The 16,644-nt window shown below is 40.3% G+C and overlaps 1 protein-coding gene across 1 annotated transcript in view; it reads left to right on the top strand.

The window, feature by feature from the left end:
- Positions 1-1,713: 1,713 nt before the first annotated feature.
- The window catches only part of LOC310946562 (transducin-like enhancer protein 4), a gene marked incomplete at both ends in the record, with an annotated part of 33,581 nt that continues 18,650 nt past the window's right edge, over positions 1,714-16,644 (top strand). The window contains 5 exons of the mRNA XM_083913063.1: positions 1,714-1,758; positions 2,182-2,279; positions 4,841-4,904; positions 5,024-5,068; positions 15,611-15,673. Coding sequence (XP_083769189.1) covers positions 1,714-1,758; positions 2,182-2,279; positions 4,841-4,904; positions 5,024-5,068; positions 15,611-15,673 — 315 coding nt within the window. The remainder of the gene's footprint in view (positions 1,759-2,181; positions 2,280-4,840; positions 4,905-5,023; positions 5,069-15,610; positions 15,674-16,644) is intronic.

Below are 16,644 nucleotides of genomic sequence, written 5' to 3'. Positions count from 1 at the left end.
CAAATGTAGGCTGACGTCTTCGTTGTAATACAGTGTTTAACTTTACTCAGCAATAGGTGGCTTAAAGGACGGTAGACAAATAGTGCAAAAATGTCATATAAGTTGACTCTGATTCAAGCTTTTACAAGACTTTCTTTGACTATAAACTTTTACTAATTCAGAGGCAAATATTGTATTTTTTGCTTAAGTTAGTTACTTTTTTTTACTTAATCTACTTTTAATAAGATAAAATACAACCAACAAATACATTCTGATACATAATTAGGTTAAGATAAGACTTTATTGATACAAGAATGAAAATGTATAAGCTATCCAGCAGTATGTAAATTAATTAAAATGAGCTCCACCTTTACCAGATACAAAAATAAGTGATGTACATATGAATGCATTAATAACTATAATCCAATTATATTAGAAATATAATTCCAAGAGGGACCATTCTGTATAATGAGTGCTCTCTAAGTATATTTTTTGCTCATGCTTTCAAAAGTATCATTTTTCATGCAGGACTTTTATATGATTTTTATATGTCCTCCAGACACAATAAACAGGGCTGAAAACGCCTCATATACAGTATACCTTTGTAGCAGTAATAATAAGTCAAATTTAAGTTTATTCAGTGTTTACATCATATACAAGCAAGCAGAGGTAGCTACATGAGAGCGGAATGAGAATTTAATTGCGAGGTTGTAAGTGTAATCTGTAGACATAATTGCAGACTGTTTTAATAGGCGATTCAATTAAATAATAATGATAAAGAAAACAGGAAAAACATGAGACACCTCGGGGCCATATGTTAGCTTCTGCCTGGTCTCTATAAATACACATACATCAACAGATAGTTTCCAGATTAATCCCTGTGACATCTTTTAGTACCACACCGAGCCCCCACGTGGGGAGTCTGCATAAATTGCATCCTGTTGGAGGTGATTGGACAACATATCGATGATTGGCATGAGGATGGAGCGCAGTATGTACACTCATGTGTCGCTATTGGTTGTCTTAAATGGCCGCTCCTCCTTCCAGACCACACACCATTGGCTTTGCGCGGTTCGCGGAGGAGCCAGGAAGTTGTAGTTCTTCACAGCAGACGCACATCTGTAGTGCTTATTATCGACTAATATGAATTAAACTACACGTCCCGACGCCACGCTACGGGCTCTTATAATTGTGAATATGTAATTGCGCTTGTTCGACTGGTTGCTTCTAAATTTGGCTTCGCATTGGCAGGCTGCTACAGTCGGTGAGGTGGTCGCTCCGCCGGTGCTGTGTGAGGATGTGAACATTAACGGAGGCTGTAGGAAATAAACCGATAAATACGTGACGACGGGACGCCGTGGAGAAGCTCAGTCGCGGACAATGCAAGGTCATGATGTGTCAAAGTCGGTGCTTTGTAGGGAATAACAGATAACATAGAGGAGACGTTGTTAGTTCAGAGGAGAATATTAAGCTTCGTGCGCGCAGAATAGCGCTCTGGACAATTTGGAAAGAACTCAGACAACTCCTGCTTTGATTATCACACTGAACGGACTTTTGAAATACTGTCTGAAAGAATGACGACCAACCAAAGGTCCAGGGATGCTTCCATTCTTCACGGAACCTCCACATAGCCCGCAAACCGGCCACTGACTGCCCTTTTACGCACGGGGAAATATCCGTGCCCATACATTTTGTTTTCCTGTTTATGTACATGAACTTTGCAAAACATTTTCAATGATTCGAGATCTGAGCAAGATGTACCCCCCGGCACGGCATCCGGTAAGTAGAGAGCAGAATCACTAAAGGCTGTTTATCAAAACAGCGCAGATTAACAGCAACGCGCCTGATGCGTAATCAGTTTAGATCAAGTTTCCGTGCCACTGCGCGCTAGCACGGACAATTGCGCTCATTGTCAAACTGCTGCAGCTGTGTGTGTCTGTGAGCGTGGGTTAACGTGTAAAGAGACTGAGTGAAATCAAATGCTCATTCGTATCACAGAGGCCTATTGTCATCTACAGTCTTGCCAGTGTGTGTTTGTGTGTGTGTGTGTGTGTGTGTGTGTGTGTGTGTGTCTGTGTGTGTGTGTGTGTGTGTGTGTGTGTGTGTGTGTGTGTGTGTGTGTGAGCCGTGACACTGAACTTTGGTGGCTCAGTTCTTCCTCTCTCCCCCCTCCCCCACCCATGCTGTCTGCTTTGGGTTGAGGTCCCGCTCCAGCCGGGACAGCCGTTAAAGTTCACTGTCACCGAGTCCTGCGACCGGATCAAGGAGGAGTTTCACTTCCTGCAAGCCCAGTACCACAGGTGAGAGTTTGCATGACATTAACATGGAATTTCCTGCTCATCAGAGAAAAAGTGACACCAACTTGCATTGGACTTAAGCGTTATTGTAAATCTGATCGGTGTGTTTTCTGGGTCCAAATTAGAGCTGCAGTGATGAGTTGCTTTATTATTATAATGGGAATTTTTAATTGATTAATTGAGAAAATAATCGTCAGTTCTAGTCCATATTATAAACTGAAACCTTCTGATGATGTCAGAAAAGAAAAATGTATGTGACGATGACTTCTTTAGCACCTTGAATCACTATGGCCCATCAAATGCATGATGCAATGACATGAGATTCCAACCTTCTAGAGCCAACATGCTGGTACGTTTGTCTCAGCTCCATCTATCACTGACTAACCACAGGTAAACCCCATCAACCTCCATATGCACGTCTCTCTCGGCAAATGCAAGGGGTGTGAAATACTTTTTTACCCGACATGATGAAGTGTGAAATACATTGCTTGGGGGCAGAACCATAAGCACGATACCAATGCATAATAATCGCCCACCTCTGGCCTCCTCGTAATTATTGCCCAATCACCTGGTGAGATGAACCAGCGGTCCAGTTTGGTGGCCAATCTTGGAGCTGAATGAGCTGAACCAAGGATAATGTCTGCTGCATGCGTGATACTGTGATCTAACTACTGCACATACAGTACGTGTGAAATCCAAACTGCAGGGAGACGCAGAGTTGGTAAAAAAGGAAGTAAGGGTTAGTCAGATGTACAGGTTGAATAACATTCTTTGGGGATTTTTGTTTTTATGGATGCAAGGCTTTATTAAGAAAGAAGTAAAATGTCTTCTGAAACTTTCGTTGAACAAATATCTAATCTCTTGTCACGTGTTATTTTATTTTGCATACCTGGAAAAGCTTACTGATTCATGTTGTGTAAAAAAACCTGTGTCTCCAACTTTGACTGTTACTGAGTAAATTATCCAAGCTTATAGGTTGATTAAACCAATTTGACCCCATTTGAAATATCATCATCACCAAGCTCAAATTAGGTCAAAATTCTCAGTCCAGAACGCCCTTACTAAAAGAAAAAATTCTGTATAGGTTAATTGTGAAAGCAGCTTGACATAGTTCTACAACATAGTTACGTCTGTAGAAGAAGAAGAAGAAGAAGAAGAAGAATTACTTTATTAATCCCACACGGGGAAATTGGATTTTTTCACTCTTATTATTATACATGTTACACACACAGACCCGAAATACACACATGCACAAACAGGGCCTATACATGCAATTAGGGAGAGATGTTAGAGCGAGGGGGCTGCCAGTGACCAGCGCCCCGAGCAGTTGGGGGTTCGGTGACTTGCTCAACAGCACCTCGGAAGTGCCCAGGAGATGAACTGGCACCTCTCCAGCCACCAGTCCACGCTCCATACATGGTCCACACGGGGGACTTGAACCAGCGACCCTACGGTTCCCAGCCAAGTCACCTATGGACTGAGCTACTTCCGCCCAGTATTACATTTTAAGCCAATCCATGATCTTTTCGTAATCCTTACCAACTATTTTTGTTGCCTAAACTTCAGTGGTACCCTTTCACAATGTTAACAAAGTGTTACGACTGTTGCATAACTTTAAAGAGAACAGTCTCATAGTTTTAGGAGTCATTAGCATTCGCTCTAGTCTGTCATTTAGATATGAGGACCTGTTGCGCACTTCCAACTTGTCACATACAGATGCAAGGTCAGGACCCCTTGGGGTCACCCATTCATGCAATGCGTAGTCCAATGGACTTCAACACGTGCTTAACTTTGCGTGAAGCTCAAATAATACTACTATGATCTAGGGAACAAAAATACTATGGTAGGTAAGCGTCACCTGACTTCCTCCTTTTCGCCTGTCATAATTACTATGGCCACTAGAGGAAGCCCTGCAAGTGCAAAATGGACGCTAGAGGAGAGATTGACGGACCACTGTTAAGTTAATGAATGTGCAAAATTTTAATCTCATAATGCCAAAAATCTTCAGCTGATGCTATAATTTATATTTTCGCCACATGCAAAAATGTCCGTATTTGGCACATCAGCATCCTAACTTTACCTGTAACACTGTATACCTGCCAATTTCCTCATCAATTATATGTAAAAGCTTGCTGTAGTTATATGCAAGCTTTCCAGTAACAGACGACATTTGAAAGAGTTAAGCTTTGTGTAACCACAGTTGTAAAATGGTTTCTCATTATATAGTTGCTTTTTTGTTGATGGTGCAGTTTGGGCATCCACTCACGCTGTAAAGAATATATGATGAGGTTTGTGTGGTTGTTTATTGATCCATTAATTACTGCACTGCACCTGCTGAGTAAGTGTCTGCAGGGGAAACTGGTGTGATCCAAGCAACTGTTTTTTCTTTTTGTCTTTGTTGCTCTCAAATTTAGAAATGCAAATTTAAAGTGACAGGATGTAGTCACTTACAGGCTCAGCATTCTGCAGGTGACATTTCTATGTGCGTGTGTTTGTGTGTGGATGGGTTATCCAGTGTTCAATCATGTAATATACTAATATATCATTCTCCTTCTGCCCCACAGTCTGAAATTGGAGTGTGAGAAACTGTCTAGTGAGAAAACTGAGATGCAGAGACACTATGTCATGGTGAGTCCATTGACATAGTGCATGCGTGTGCATGAAAGCATCAGTATTTTTGGTGTGTGCAAAAAGAGGACAGAAAAGCCGCCTGTTTGATCTTGCTTTGATCTTTGTTTTCTTTTCAGTACTATGAAATGTCATACGGACTCAACATCGAGATGCACAAGCAGGTAGGAAGCTTTTTTACACAAATGTCGAAAATAAGTAAGACTGAGATTTTGTCTTTGGAAATCTGTCGTTGCCATTGAATTCTGCAATATTTACAGAAAGTCCTGTAAATGTGGAGATGATTTATTCATCATCACCACTGCTACAAGGTTATCACTATCACACAACAGATTTTTGAGACTGATATGGTGGCCGATGTAAGAATTTCTGAGGCCCCATGATTTATACAAACTAGCCAGAATACATCGAAAAGCCCAATAGGTCGGTTAACACTTATGACTTTTATCAAAGGTAGAAGAAGAAAAGACTCTTCTGATTTAGATTAAAATATATGATATTTTTTGCATGTTAAAGGTCCCATATTGTAGAAAGAGAGATTTCCATGATATATATTTTCTTTATATAACATAAAGCAGGTCAAGGTGCTATATAAATACTGTAAAAGTGTCAAAATGCTCAATCCAGAGAAAAATACATGCAGCTTGTATTTAGTACTGTGCCATTAAATGAGCTGTGATGTCACAACTATGCTATATAAAGGAAGAAAGTGATGCTACAGTGCCGTTACAGTCATTCTCGGCTGCAATGACAAATGCAGAACACCCAGAAACGCTGACCAATTAGAGCAGACTTGGCTTTCTCAGAAGGGGGAATTAAAGAGACAGGGCATTCTAGACAGAGGGTGGATACAGGTATACTCAGACAGACAGGTTGAGAAAAATAATGTTTTTTAGCATTAAAGCATGTAAATATGTTCTAGTAGAAACCCAAAATACAAAAATGAACCTGAAAATCATCTCAATTATCAATATGGGACCAGCAAACTACTCAAATACCAAACAAATATTACACATCACATTTCGCATCAATGTAAACAACCTGAGACAAAATTAAAAACTGTATTATTAGGTTTTGTATATACTGACATTTCTTTTCCAATATATTTCATAGACAAAAAACATTTCTGGCAGCCTATGTAAGGAAATACAGTCACAACTTGAGAAAGGGGGTGAGAAGTGCAACATACAGAATCTTTTTTCAGAAGAGTCTTTGAAGATTCAAGAAATACCTTCAGCACAGCGGTCAGTTTTATCAAACAACCTTCTAGGTTTTTCAAAGTCTGCCGGGTGATTATTTTTTGGAAAACTGAATGTTTAGCTGTGACTTGAATGTAAGGATAAACATGAGAGGCACAAACGGGCTAATTTTAAAGGAACACAATCCCAGAATGTACCTTTAAGGTGTTACATTTCATAATGGAAATGTGATTTACAGGATAAAAAGCAGCGGTGTGGTGCCTTGTGAGGTTGAATAGTAATTCCATGTGTGAATAATGATTTCATCAGTTTAATTGAACGAGAAAATGGGCTGAAAAATGACTTGAGTGAACGAGGATTTGGCCTTTAACGAGCCTTTACATTACCGCTGCCTTTTTTAAACGCGGAAGGTCATTAGCATAAATGTCTGTGTTAACCACACATCAGCTGCGAGGCTAAATGGGCCAGAGCTAACCAGCTACACATTCATTTTCAGAGAAATGGTGTGTGTAGTGTGTGTGCCAATGTGTGTGTGAGTATGATAGGAAGTGATAAATGCTTGGCCTTTGTTTTGCTGTGTATCTGTACTGTGTGTTTTTCTTTGATGTGTGTGTGTGTGTGTGTGTGTGTGTGTGTTGTGGGGTATCTGTATAACAGCCTGTATGTGTACTGTACATGTTTACTTAGCATGTATGTGTTTGTGTGTATTGTTCTGTATGCACAATGTAATTGTTTATTTAGTTGTGTGTGTTCTATTTGTGTATTTGTGCGTGTCATGTGTGTGCTCATGTACAGTAGACCTTTACTTGGGTGTGTTGGTCTTTGTGTTCGTTTCTGTTGTAGTGTCTGTTGTACACACATGCAGCTTTTTACTGGCACACTAATCAGGCTTGACTGATGAAATATGGGGTCTACTATAAATCCTGCTGCTCTATGTGTTTGTGTGTGCGTGAGAGAGTGTGTGTGTGTGTCTTTTTGTGAGTGTGTGTTTGTGTGTGTGTGTGTGTGTGTGTGTGTGTGTGTGTGTGTGTGTGTGTGTCTGTGAGTGAGTGTGTGTGTGTGTGTGTTTCTGTGTCTGTGTCTGTGTGTTTATTAGAGGAAAGGGAGAATAAATAAAAAGAGTATAAATGTGGTGTGTGTGTGTGTGTGTGTGTGTGTGTGTGTGTGTGTGTGTGTGTGTGTGTGTGTGTGTGTGAGAGAGTTTTGGAAGCAAAGGATTTTGCAGGCTGTGTTTGTGTACAGGCGTTAATGGTTAATGTGTGTCTTCTATGACAATACGACGTGTGTGGCTCGTTGAGTGGATGCCGAGATTGTTGGGGGTGGTCGTGGGGGGGGGGGGGGGGTGATGTTGTTGGTTGGGTTGTCGATCTTCAGACTCATTAAGGCAGTCTGCCTCCGCTACCAAGCGAAATTGCTATTATTGCTTGTTTAGCATTTTCTGAGGGTAATAGGCCCATTGATTTTTGGATCTGCTCTGTTTTATTTACACAGAAGGGCTCTGGTGCCCTCGTTAAAGAGAAATTGACTCATAGATGGAGGAGAGGACAGGCGGAGAGGGGAAGAGGAGGGTACACGGGGTGGGGAGCATTGGACTGAGCTGCCAGAGGACAGCTAATCAATTGCAAATTAGCGAGGCTGAAAGAGGAATAAAGCAAGCGAAGGATGGGGAGTAAAAAGGGAAGGAGGAGGCTGGAGAAAGTGGCGAAAGAAGGAAGTAATAAGATGTTTTTAAACTGAAGACTGGCAGTCTTTTCAACAAGGCCTGACAACTCATTTTACATACGCAGCCATTTGTTTCAATTCAATGATTTGGGTCACAGAATGTCTCATTTCTAGAAAATACATTCAGAATGATATTAGAAGCGCATTGGATTCTTTGGATTAAAGTAAATATGATTTTAAATGACAGTCTTGTAATGATTTCTTTGTGCTTTCTGATGGTTACATAACACATTCATGTAAAATATTATTCAGGTTTTAATATTAAATTTAACTTCTGTATTTAACAGGAGGAACGTGTGTTGGCAGGCTGGGTAATACAGTGACTGTGTATTTTAGTGGTTCCCAACCTGGTGGTTGGGACCCCACAAGGGTATCACAAGATTCATCTCAGTTGTCCCGAGATGACAGATAGAATAGTTCGACATTTGGGGGAAAAGACCTATTCTCCTCCTTGCTGAGGGTTTGATACCACTCCTGTATATGTCTGGTAAATATAAGGCTGCAGCCTGTTAGCTTAGCTTAGCACATACACTGGAAACAGAGGGAATTCGCTAACTTGGCTTTTTCAAAAGGTAACAAAATCCACCTACCAGCAGCTTTAAAGTTCATAGTTAACACTTTGTATTTTGTTTGTTTGTCCGAACAAAAAGCAAAGCACTTGCATATTTTAAATATTAGTGTTAGTGTCCTATAAGTACTAAGACAAACCATGACCTTTTCACTCTCTTATCTTAACTGTCATCTCTTGTTGCCTAAACGTAACCGGTCACAGTCACCTACTTCTCACGGCATTTAATAGATATTTCGTAAGATTTCACACAAATTGTTGTGCATGACTTTTCATTAGCTATGATACAAATCTGTTGCTGAGAATATGTTGATTCATGTCAAGACTGAGTGTATTGTATGAATTGCTTATTGCCAATTACTTAAACAAGGTGCAAAAAACACTGCAAAATTTACAGTAAGCCCTAATTTTGCAGCTTGAGGTGTGTGTAACCCTCTGTGTCCCGTGCCCGTTGTTTTTCCTCTCTGTCCCTCCCTGCCTATATAGTGATGTCTATCACACACCCATTCACACACATACTGACACAAGGGAATAAAGCCTTTATATGGTGGAGTCCATTAGGTGTATTAGCTAGTGGTGCTGATGTGGTGCTTACAAAGCTCCACAGGGGAGATGGACATTTGATCTTCTTTCTGACCCAATCTGACTCCAGGGCTCCTGCCTGATCTAATTCCATTGTTGTTAGGAGTTAAAGTGAGATTATTTGAGCATTTTTTCTCACTGATTTGGGCAACATCTTTGGTAATAAGTGGTTGTTGTTTGGATGTTTTTGTGCTGCGCTAGCTCGCCATCCTGTTATCAAAAAGAGAGTACTGTAATCCAAGAAGCTAAAAGATGGCAAGTAGGTGCTCACAGGTAAATAATGAAAACATATTCAGTGGCAAGTTCTGCAGCAGCTCTTTTTTCTGTTGATTTAAAGTCAATGGTTCTCACCATCAGGCAGATCTCACCATTTGATCTGATTACAAGGGGCAAACCATAAAAGGTTGATGTTGAACAGCTATTGCTCACTGATTTTCTCTCTTTTTTAACTAGAAGAACCTTTTTTTCCAACAGCTCACTTAGACGGTCAGAGATAAATTCAGTGCACATGATCTCACCTCTGAGGTTACTGGGCTTTATGTGACCACAGAGTCTTCTAATCTAGCAATAAGCTCCATGGATCGACCTGAGTTTGAGTCCTAACCTTAGAGGACTCTTTGGCAAGTCGTTTTTTGTTATTTATTCACTGTCGAGACAGTGACAGGTCCAGGTCGAAGTCCAGGCCTGCTCGCTGCGGAGAAAAAATCTTTAGGTTTATACAAACCACAGGACACTTTCTAAGAAAAAAAAGAGCACTGCTTTTTCTCTTTGGTCTCTGTAGTGTGAACAGATGTGCTGGCCAAACAAACTGACATCCCTGCACTCTGGCCGATTGTCTGTCATTGATGTAAAATGTCACCTGAAATTGGTTGTGTTACCTCGTGGAAAAGCATCTCTATTCGCTTTCTGCTCCAGTGCTTTTGTTTCCTTTTCCGTTCCATGTACATCTCAGGGTCAACTCTTCAAAACGAATCGCTTGGAGGTTCAGGTTGTAGTTGTAAGTAAAGATCTGCATCTTTACTTTACACCTTTATTTTCACGCTACTGTGAGTGTCTTACATTGTTTTTCAAAATAAAAACATTGTAGTTTGTTTTCTGCACTTAACTTTTATTTCTGTATGCAGTGGCATAAGGAAACATGCAAACATGGTAAACATAGATCACATAACAAGTGTGAGCATCACATCGATTCTGTCTCATTCGGATTCTGTCCAAAACCATTGTAGTTTAAAAGTATTATAATAGGGTTCTTGCATGTTTTAGCCTATTTGCTACAAGTGCATTTGCATCTCCCCCAACTTTGTTATATTTTCTGGATTTATTGATTAATAGCTTTGTCCATAAAAAAACAAAAACAAAAGATAATAGGTTTCATATCACAGATGACTTAGAAAACCAGCAAATATCCACATTTGAGTAGCTGGCGTCTGTTAATATTTTTAATGTTAATTTTACTTTATAAAAAAATGATAAAATAATTGATTTTATGTTGAACAATCAATCATTGCAACTCTAGTTTACATTTAATCTACATTAAAACCATTAAAGTAGTTAATGGTCGGCAGGCCCCCAGTTTGGAGAAGCAGACCAGAGTCTTGGCATGGAAGCTAAAAGCAATGTACTGCTGTGGATGGGGGCTGAGGGAAAAAACAGACTTCATCCACTTAAAAAAGGACCAACATTAGTTTAGGTGTATGCTGTATTGAAAATATCTTCATCACTTTACCTTGCCCTTTCGTTTGGCACTACATTTTCTTAACCGTAGAACTTCTGTATTCCTACACATACGTGCAGCTGTGCCGTTTTCTGTATTACGACTAATGCCGAGACTGAACGGGTGTAGGATGTTCTACGGTTGAGATAATGTAGTGCCAAAGATGTAGTGCCAAGGTAAAGAGGAAAAATATTCCAATGTTCTATAAATATTACGTGACTAAAGTACATTTTGCTGCTGACCACTATCTACTGTAGGTAATACACCGACGATGGATATACAGCTGTACTTCAAAAAATCAGAACAATCCTATTAAGAAAACCATGCAGTTGTGTTCCAGTTTTCATTCATATCTGTATGATGTAAGAATTAATCAGCAGATCAACAGTTTTTCACAGTGAGTGTAAAGTTTGCATTGCTTTGTGTCAAAGTTATATCATGGTCAACACAGCTTTGCCACACAATAACAAAATTAATAAAAACACCATCGTCTCTCTCCTCTTTTCTTGTCAGCGCTCTAATAAAGGTTTAAAAAGCCCCTGAAATTCTACAAAATCAATAATAGCACTTATCGAGTCAACTTTGGGAGCTTAACAGATGATGTTATGCCGTTGCCTTGCAGCAATCTCACAGTATGTCGAAGCAGATACGGAAACATCTCAAACAGTTTGATCCCCACTTCTGTAGCTGTCATCCATTCACCATGTCCTTGAACACCCAGCCCTTATGCTAGCGCAGAGGAGGCAGTTATTTTATTCATTCACTCCTTAAAGTAATTATACTGAGCATGGCCTCTGTTGCTCTCAACACATCAAACTAAGGTAAGGTATGCCCTTAAGCAAGGCACTTAAACCCAGACCAACTAATACTGTGGAGTTTCTCAAAGGCTAATATGTACTGGGCAGCTCCCCGGTGTGTATGAATGTGAAGCAGAACCAGCTGAAAAAGGGCATGTGTGCACAGCATTCTTCCCTGGATAAACGTTAAATATAAAAATGAAAATGTCAGTGTTTTAGGTTGTCTGTGGGAGTGTGAGCTGCTGCAGCACTGTGTTAATCACAGGTAAGTTGAACTGCAACCCTCCCTCGAGTTCCCCATCTGCTTCACACTAAATGGCTCCCCAAGTCTACCGATAGCTGGTGCTCAGACATCCTGAGTCTTACAAATTATAGCTTTAAGACATTTATTGCTTCTGAAGTCTTGTCTCAAAAGCTCAGCACAACACTCGGTAATAAAAAATACATCATCAGAAAGAATGAGAGCCCTTGGATGTCAAAGATGTTTTGGGGTATTTTCTGACATAGTGAGATAGTTGTCAGTAAGTGAATCATCAAGCGTGAACACTCAGTGGAATCTCTTCAGTACATTACCCCTCAAATCTGTGGGAATGACTGCAAATGTCTGCAGAGTGAATAAGACTGCGCTTGAAGTTATGCTTTAGCACATGTTTCCTGGCTAAGGAGAACATGGCTGCATTTTATAGCTTCTATTCTGCAGCATCTAACATGCAAAACCTTATTCTGAGCTGGTTCTGCTTTTTCAGCAGAGCACACATCTTCTGCCTCAGCTTCTTTGTTGCCTGTTTCCGACCTGCTCGACTGTCTTAGATTTGTTGATTCAGATTGCCATCCTGTTGCCAATTTCATTCTTACTCCCTGCATTATTATCATGTGACTGACCGCCTCCAGGTTATCTTGCTGGCTGATGGCTTCATCTGTGCTAACATCAGTAGCTGCAGTGCTGATTGCATCCTGTTGTGTTCAGCTTTGCTCAAGTCAAACCGTTTCCTATTGCTTGACATCTTATATCGTTCTTATGACCAAAGAAAATACTGCTGTACATTTTGGAATTATTTTTTAAATTGAGGGTACCGTGGAAGAGCCCCGATAAGTCTTACATACACTGTGCTTGCAGATCTCTCTTGAGGACAGACTTTCATATATATAGTTGCACGTATTTAGTCTTACAAATAAATAAAGTTATCGTTTATCCTCGTGCTATTTAGTGTGTGCTTTTGTGGAAGTCTGAGTCCTTTTTCTGTGTTTGTGTTTGGATTTGAGTTGCACTACTAGCACTCCCTTTGGGACAGTGGATCAGGCAATTTCCTGTCAAAAAAACACAACCCTACCTGATGTGGGGGGAGAGAGTGCTGTATAATCTTTAAAAGCCAACCCTTGGGTTCAGTAAAACATCTGATGAATACAGAGAAGGCTGTGGAGGTGTGTATCTGCTTGTGTCCACATGGTTGTGTTTAAGTGTACCATCCTGCTGCAGTGTTGCTGCTGTGTCTGTTTGAAGGGGTTGTATCAGTGTGTGTCTGCAGATTTGCTCTCATGGCCTCTGGGGGCTTCTGTTAATACTGATTCCAGAGCAAAGTTCACCTCTGTCAAGGTTACATACATAAGATGAGCCTTTGATATGTAGCTTCTTCTGCATTTGTGTTGGACTTAAAGGAATTATCTCAATCCTTGATGGATTTTTCCGTAGTTGGCTCTTAATTTAGCTGATTAAGTTGACAAACTCACAATTTCCCCCTCAGCTGTCTTCTCAAGTGGACTCCTCTTTGTATTCTTCCAAATGCTCAAGTGGAAAAAATCCTTGATTTATATTATCCATTAGGCTGATGTTGATTGATGTTCAGAGAGTGCAGCGGTAGAATAACTTTCAGAGCAGGAAAGGATGTGGTACAGCCTGATACTGGACTTTTGAGGGTTATACTGATATCGCAATTTGTTGAGTTTAGGAAATCAGATTAGTAGGATACAGAAGTTCAACTGTCATGAAATTAGTGCTAAATCTGGCAGATAAAAATGTCTCAGATAGTTTAAAACCTCATAAATCATTATGATGGTTCAGAATTCACTTTCTAAATATTAAGAGATTTTATTTAAATGCAATTGTCTCTGATGTGTTTGTATTATGGCTTTCTTGTTTGGATAAATGTGTTTTATATTTTTGTAAATAAGTGCACATCTTGGGGTGCAAGACAACTTTCAAATAATAAAAAGAAGTCTGTTTACAGGCCTTTCTGGCTCCAGAGGGAGTTTGATAAAGATAAGACTGCATTGGTTAAGTCTGAAGATTACAAGTTTGTAAATGAAAAAATTCTGGGGCTGTGGCATCAGAGGTGATCTCACCAGACCTCTGTAGCCCGCTCCTCATCCCTGTTTGAGGCAACTATTTCTGTTCAATTATTCTGTCATGACTGGTTGACACAGCAGGGTGCACATGAAGTCTGTTGCATCTTAGCAGAAATTACACTGATTGATATTTCTAGCACGTTTTTACCCTGGCATCCCCATACTAATTCACAAATGTGTATTGGTATGTAACCTCTCAGTTCATTTTTGATATCCAAGGTTATCAACGGTGCAGACCAAAAATGCCTCTGGACACAGATAGACCTACAACCAGTCAGAGCACTGAAGCTATTTATGTTGGACTCAATTGATTTGTATTTATGCTACTCAGTTTGGTGTGTGTGTGTGTGTGTGTGTGTGTGTGTGTGTGTGTGTGTGTGTGTGTGTGTGTGTGTGTGTGTGTGTGTGTGCGTGTGTGTGAAATTGTGTGAAATTGTGTGGGGTGTATTGACTAAAATCTTTAATTGGAGTGATTAGGTAACCGACCTCGAGGAGTGTTTGTCTCAATCTTAATAACATTCATAGTCAGGGCCGGGGTTTTATTCTCCTAGTGCTGAGGGGGAGCTTGGACAACATGTCATGATTTTTATTATTTCAGTTACTTAAAAAAGCATATGTAGTACATGCGGTTTCGATAAAAAAATTTAAATTGAATTTCGCCAAAGAACATTCAACAAAATATCCTCAAAGCAATTTCAGTCAAAAGCAACTGGACTTGGTGATTTGTCTAGGAAGACGTTTCACCTCTGATCCATCCACCTGGATCTCCACACCAGTTAGCTGGACCAGTCCCAGCCTTGTCAGATGCGTCCATGAACTTGGATGAGAGGTGAAACGTCTTCCTAGACAAATAACTAAGTCCAGTTGCTTTAGACTGAAATTGCTTTGAGGATAACGATGACCTGGACAAATGGGAATATTCACAGGCTCATTCAACAAAATAGCTACAAGCCTAATGCAAGTAACCATAAGGCAATGACAAAAACATCTTTCACATGCAAAGGTACACTTAACCTGTAGAGGTTATACAGGTCATATAGCGTTACTGTTTCTTTTTTTTGTTCAAGTAAATCATTTGTCTTTAGTCGGATTTGTTGGCCGACAATCTGCTGTACTTTTAACACTCAAAGTTTCCGGGAGCACTCTCTCTCTGTGAGGTGTGACTTTAATGTTTTTCGGGACATTGATGCAAAGCGCTCATTACTGTGCTGCCTGTGCACTGCACTTCCCAAAGATCATCTTTAAACACACAGTGTGGGTGGTATTTTGATGTCTTTTATCTTGCATTTTTCTGCAGATGAAGTCTGAGTTTCTGGTGGTTTTTCCTCTTTCCTCATGTTATCCTCCCAGTTCTTCTTTTTCTTTTCATTAAAATGCTTAACTTAAAGGGGCCCTGTAGTTTTCTTGTAAACAAACAAAAGTTTTATTTACATTCCATATTACTCATTAAAACAGATTGTGTGTATCCTTGAGGACTAAAAAAATGTGTCTGTGCATTTCCTTCCTTCTCAAACTTTTTCAAAGCCATGACTTCCTGTGATACAGAATATTTTTCTTGGGAAGAAGGCATTAGACAGTGTTTCTAACAGCAAATATAAAAGCTTTCAACAACAACTGAGGATGCATCAAATTACCAGTGTTTTATATAACTGGCCATTATGTGAAAAACAATATGGACTATTACTTTAATTTAACACATTTAACTGAAGTGATGTGCGCACTTGTAGGATGGTGAATTTGAAGATGACTGTATCGTCTTCGCCCACCTCTCTGTCTTGCAGGCGGAGATCGTCAAACGGCTGAACGCAATCTGCGCCCAAGTCATCCCTTTCCTCTCTCAAGAGGTAAGACCCAAAAATGCCTGTCGCTGTGAGTTAAGATGGAGGTGGGTGAGAAAGAGAGGGAGAGGGAGGAAGGAAGACAGATATGACCCATAGAAAGAGAAGTGTGTGGTGGATTTTGATGCACAACACTCAGATATGGACACACATGTATGCACACAAAACATGTACACGCACACACACTCACACTCACACTCAGATTATCCTGGGCTAATCCTCCCAGCTCGGGATAGGCAGATATGCTCTGAATTTATTAAAAGTCTCCCACTAATATATGCAGGAGCCAACGGCTGAGTGTGTGTGTGTGTGTGTGTGTGTGTGTGCGTGTGTGTGTGCGCGTGTGTGTGAGTGAGAGAGAGAGAGAGAGAGAGAGAGAGAGAGACATTTATTTTGTGTGTACTTGTTCTCCTGTATGCACATAAAATACACTGTAAATGTGCACATACAGTAGTGGGTGTGTAGAAGTGTGTTTTAAACAGTATGTTTATTTTGGTATCTTTAAGTGTGTGTGTTTAACTGGTTAATCCTTCCTCTGGAGGAGTTGAAAGCGTGCGTGTGTGTGTGTGTGTGTGTGTGTGTGTGTGTGTTGAGGGGTGGGAACAGCAGGAAGGAGTGAGTGTGGACTCCAAAGCTCCCCTCCAGATTAGCTATGGATTAGGAGGGTTTAGGGTGGATTAGGAATAATGGCATTAGACTGTGGTGCTGCTACACAGCTTTGAGGCCCGCAGAGAGGGGAGGCAGGGAGAGGAAACAGCTTTTTACTGCTTTGTTTTGATGCACAGCCTCGTTCACTGGGTGTGCATGTGAAATGTAACACTATCCTATTATTATTGTGCAGCAAATCACATCGACTGTGCGTGCGCATGTGTTTGTGAGAGCTCTTTGTTTTTATTTTTAATTCTGTCATTTTCCAATAATGTTCCTTCTCGCAGTTTGGACATTTCTCTGACAGCAGCATTGTTGTCACTAATAGG

This window comes from Echiichthys vipera, assembly GCF_963691815.1.
Source record: "Echiichthys vipera genome assembly, chromosome: 4".
Taxonomy (NCBI): Eukaryota; Metazoa; Chordata; class Actinopteri; order Perciformes; family Trachinidae; genus Echiichthys; species Echiichthys vipera.
This window is presented reverse-complemented; position numbering and strand designations above follow the sequence as displayed.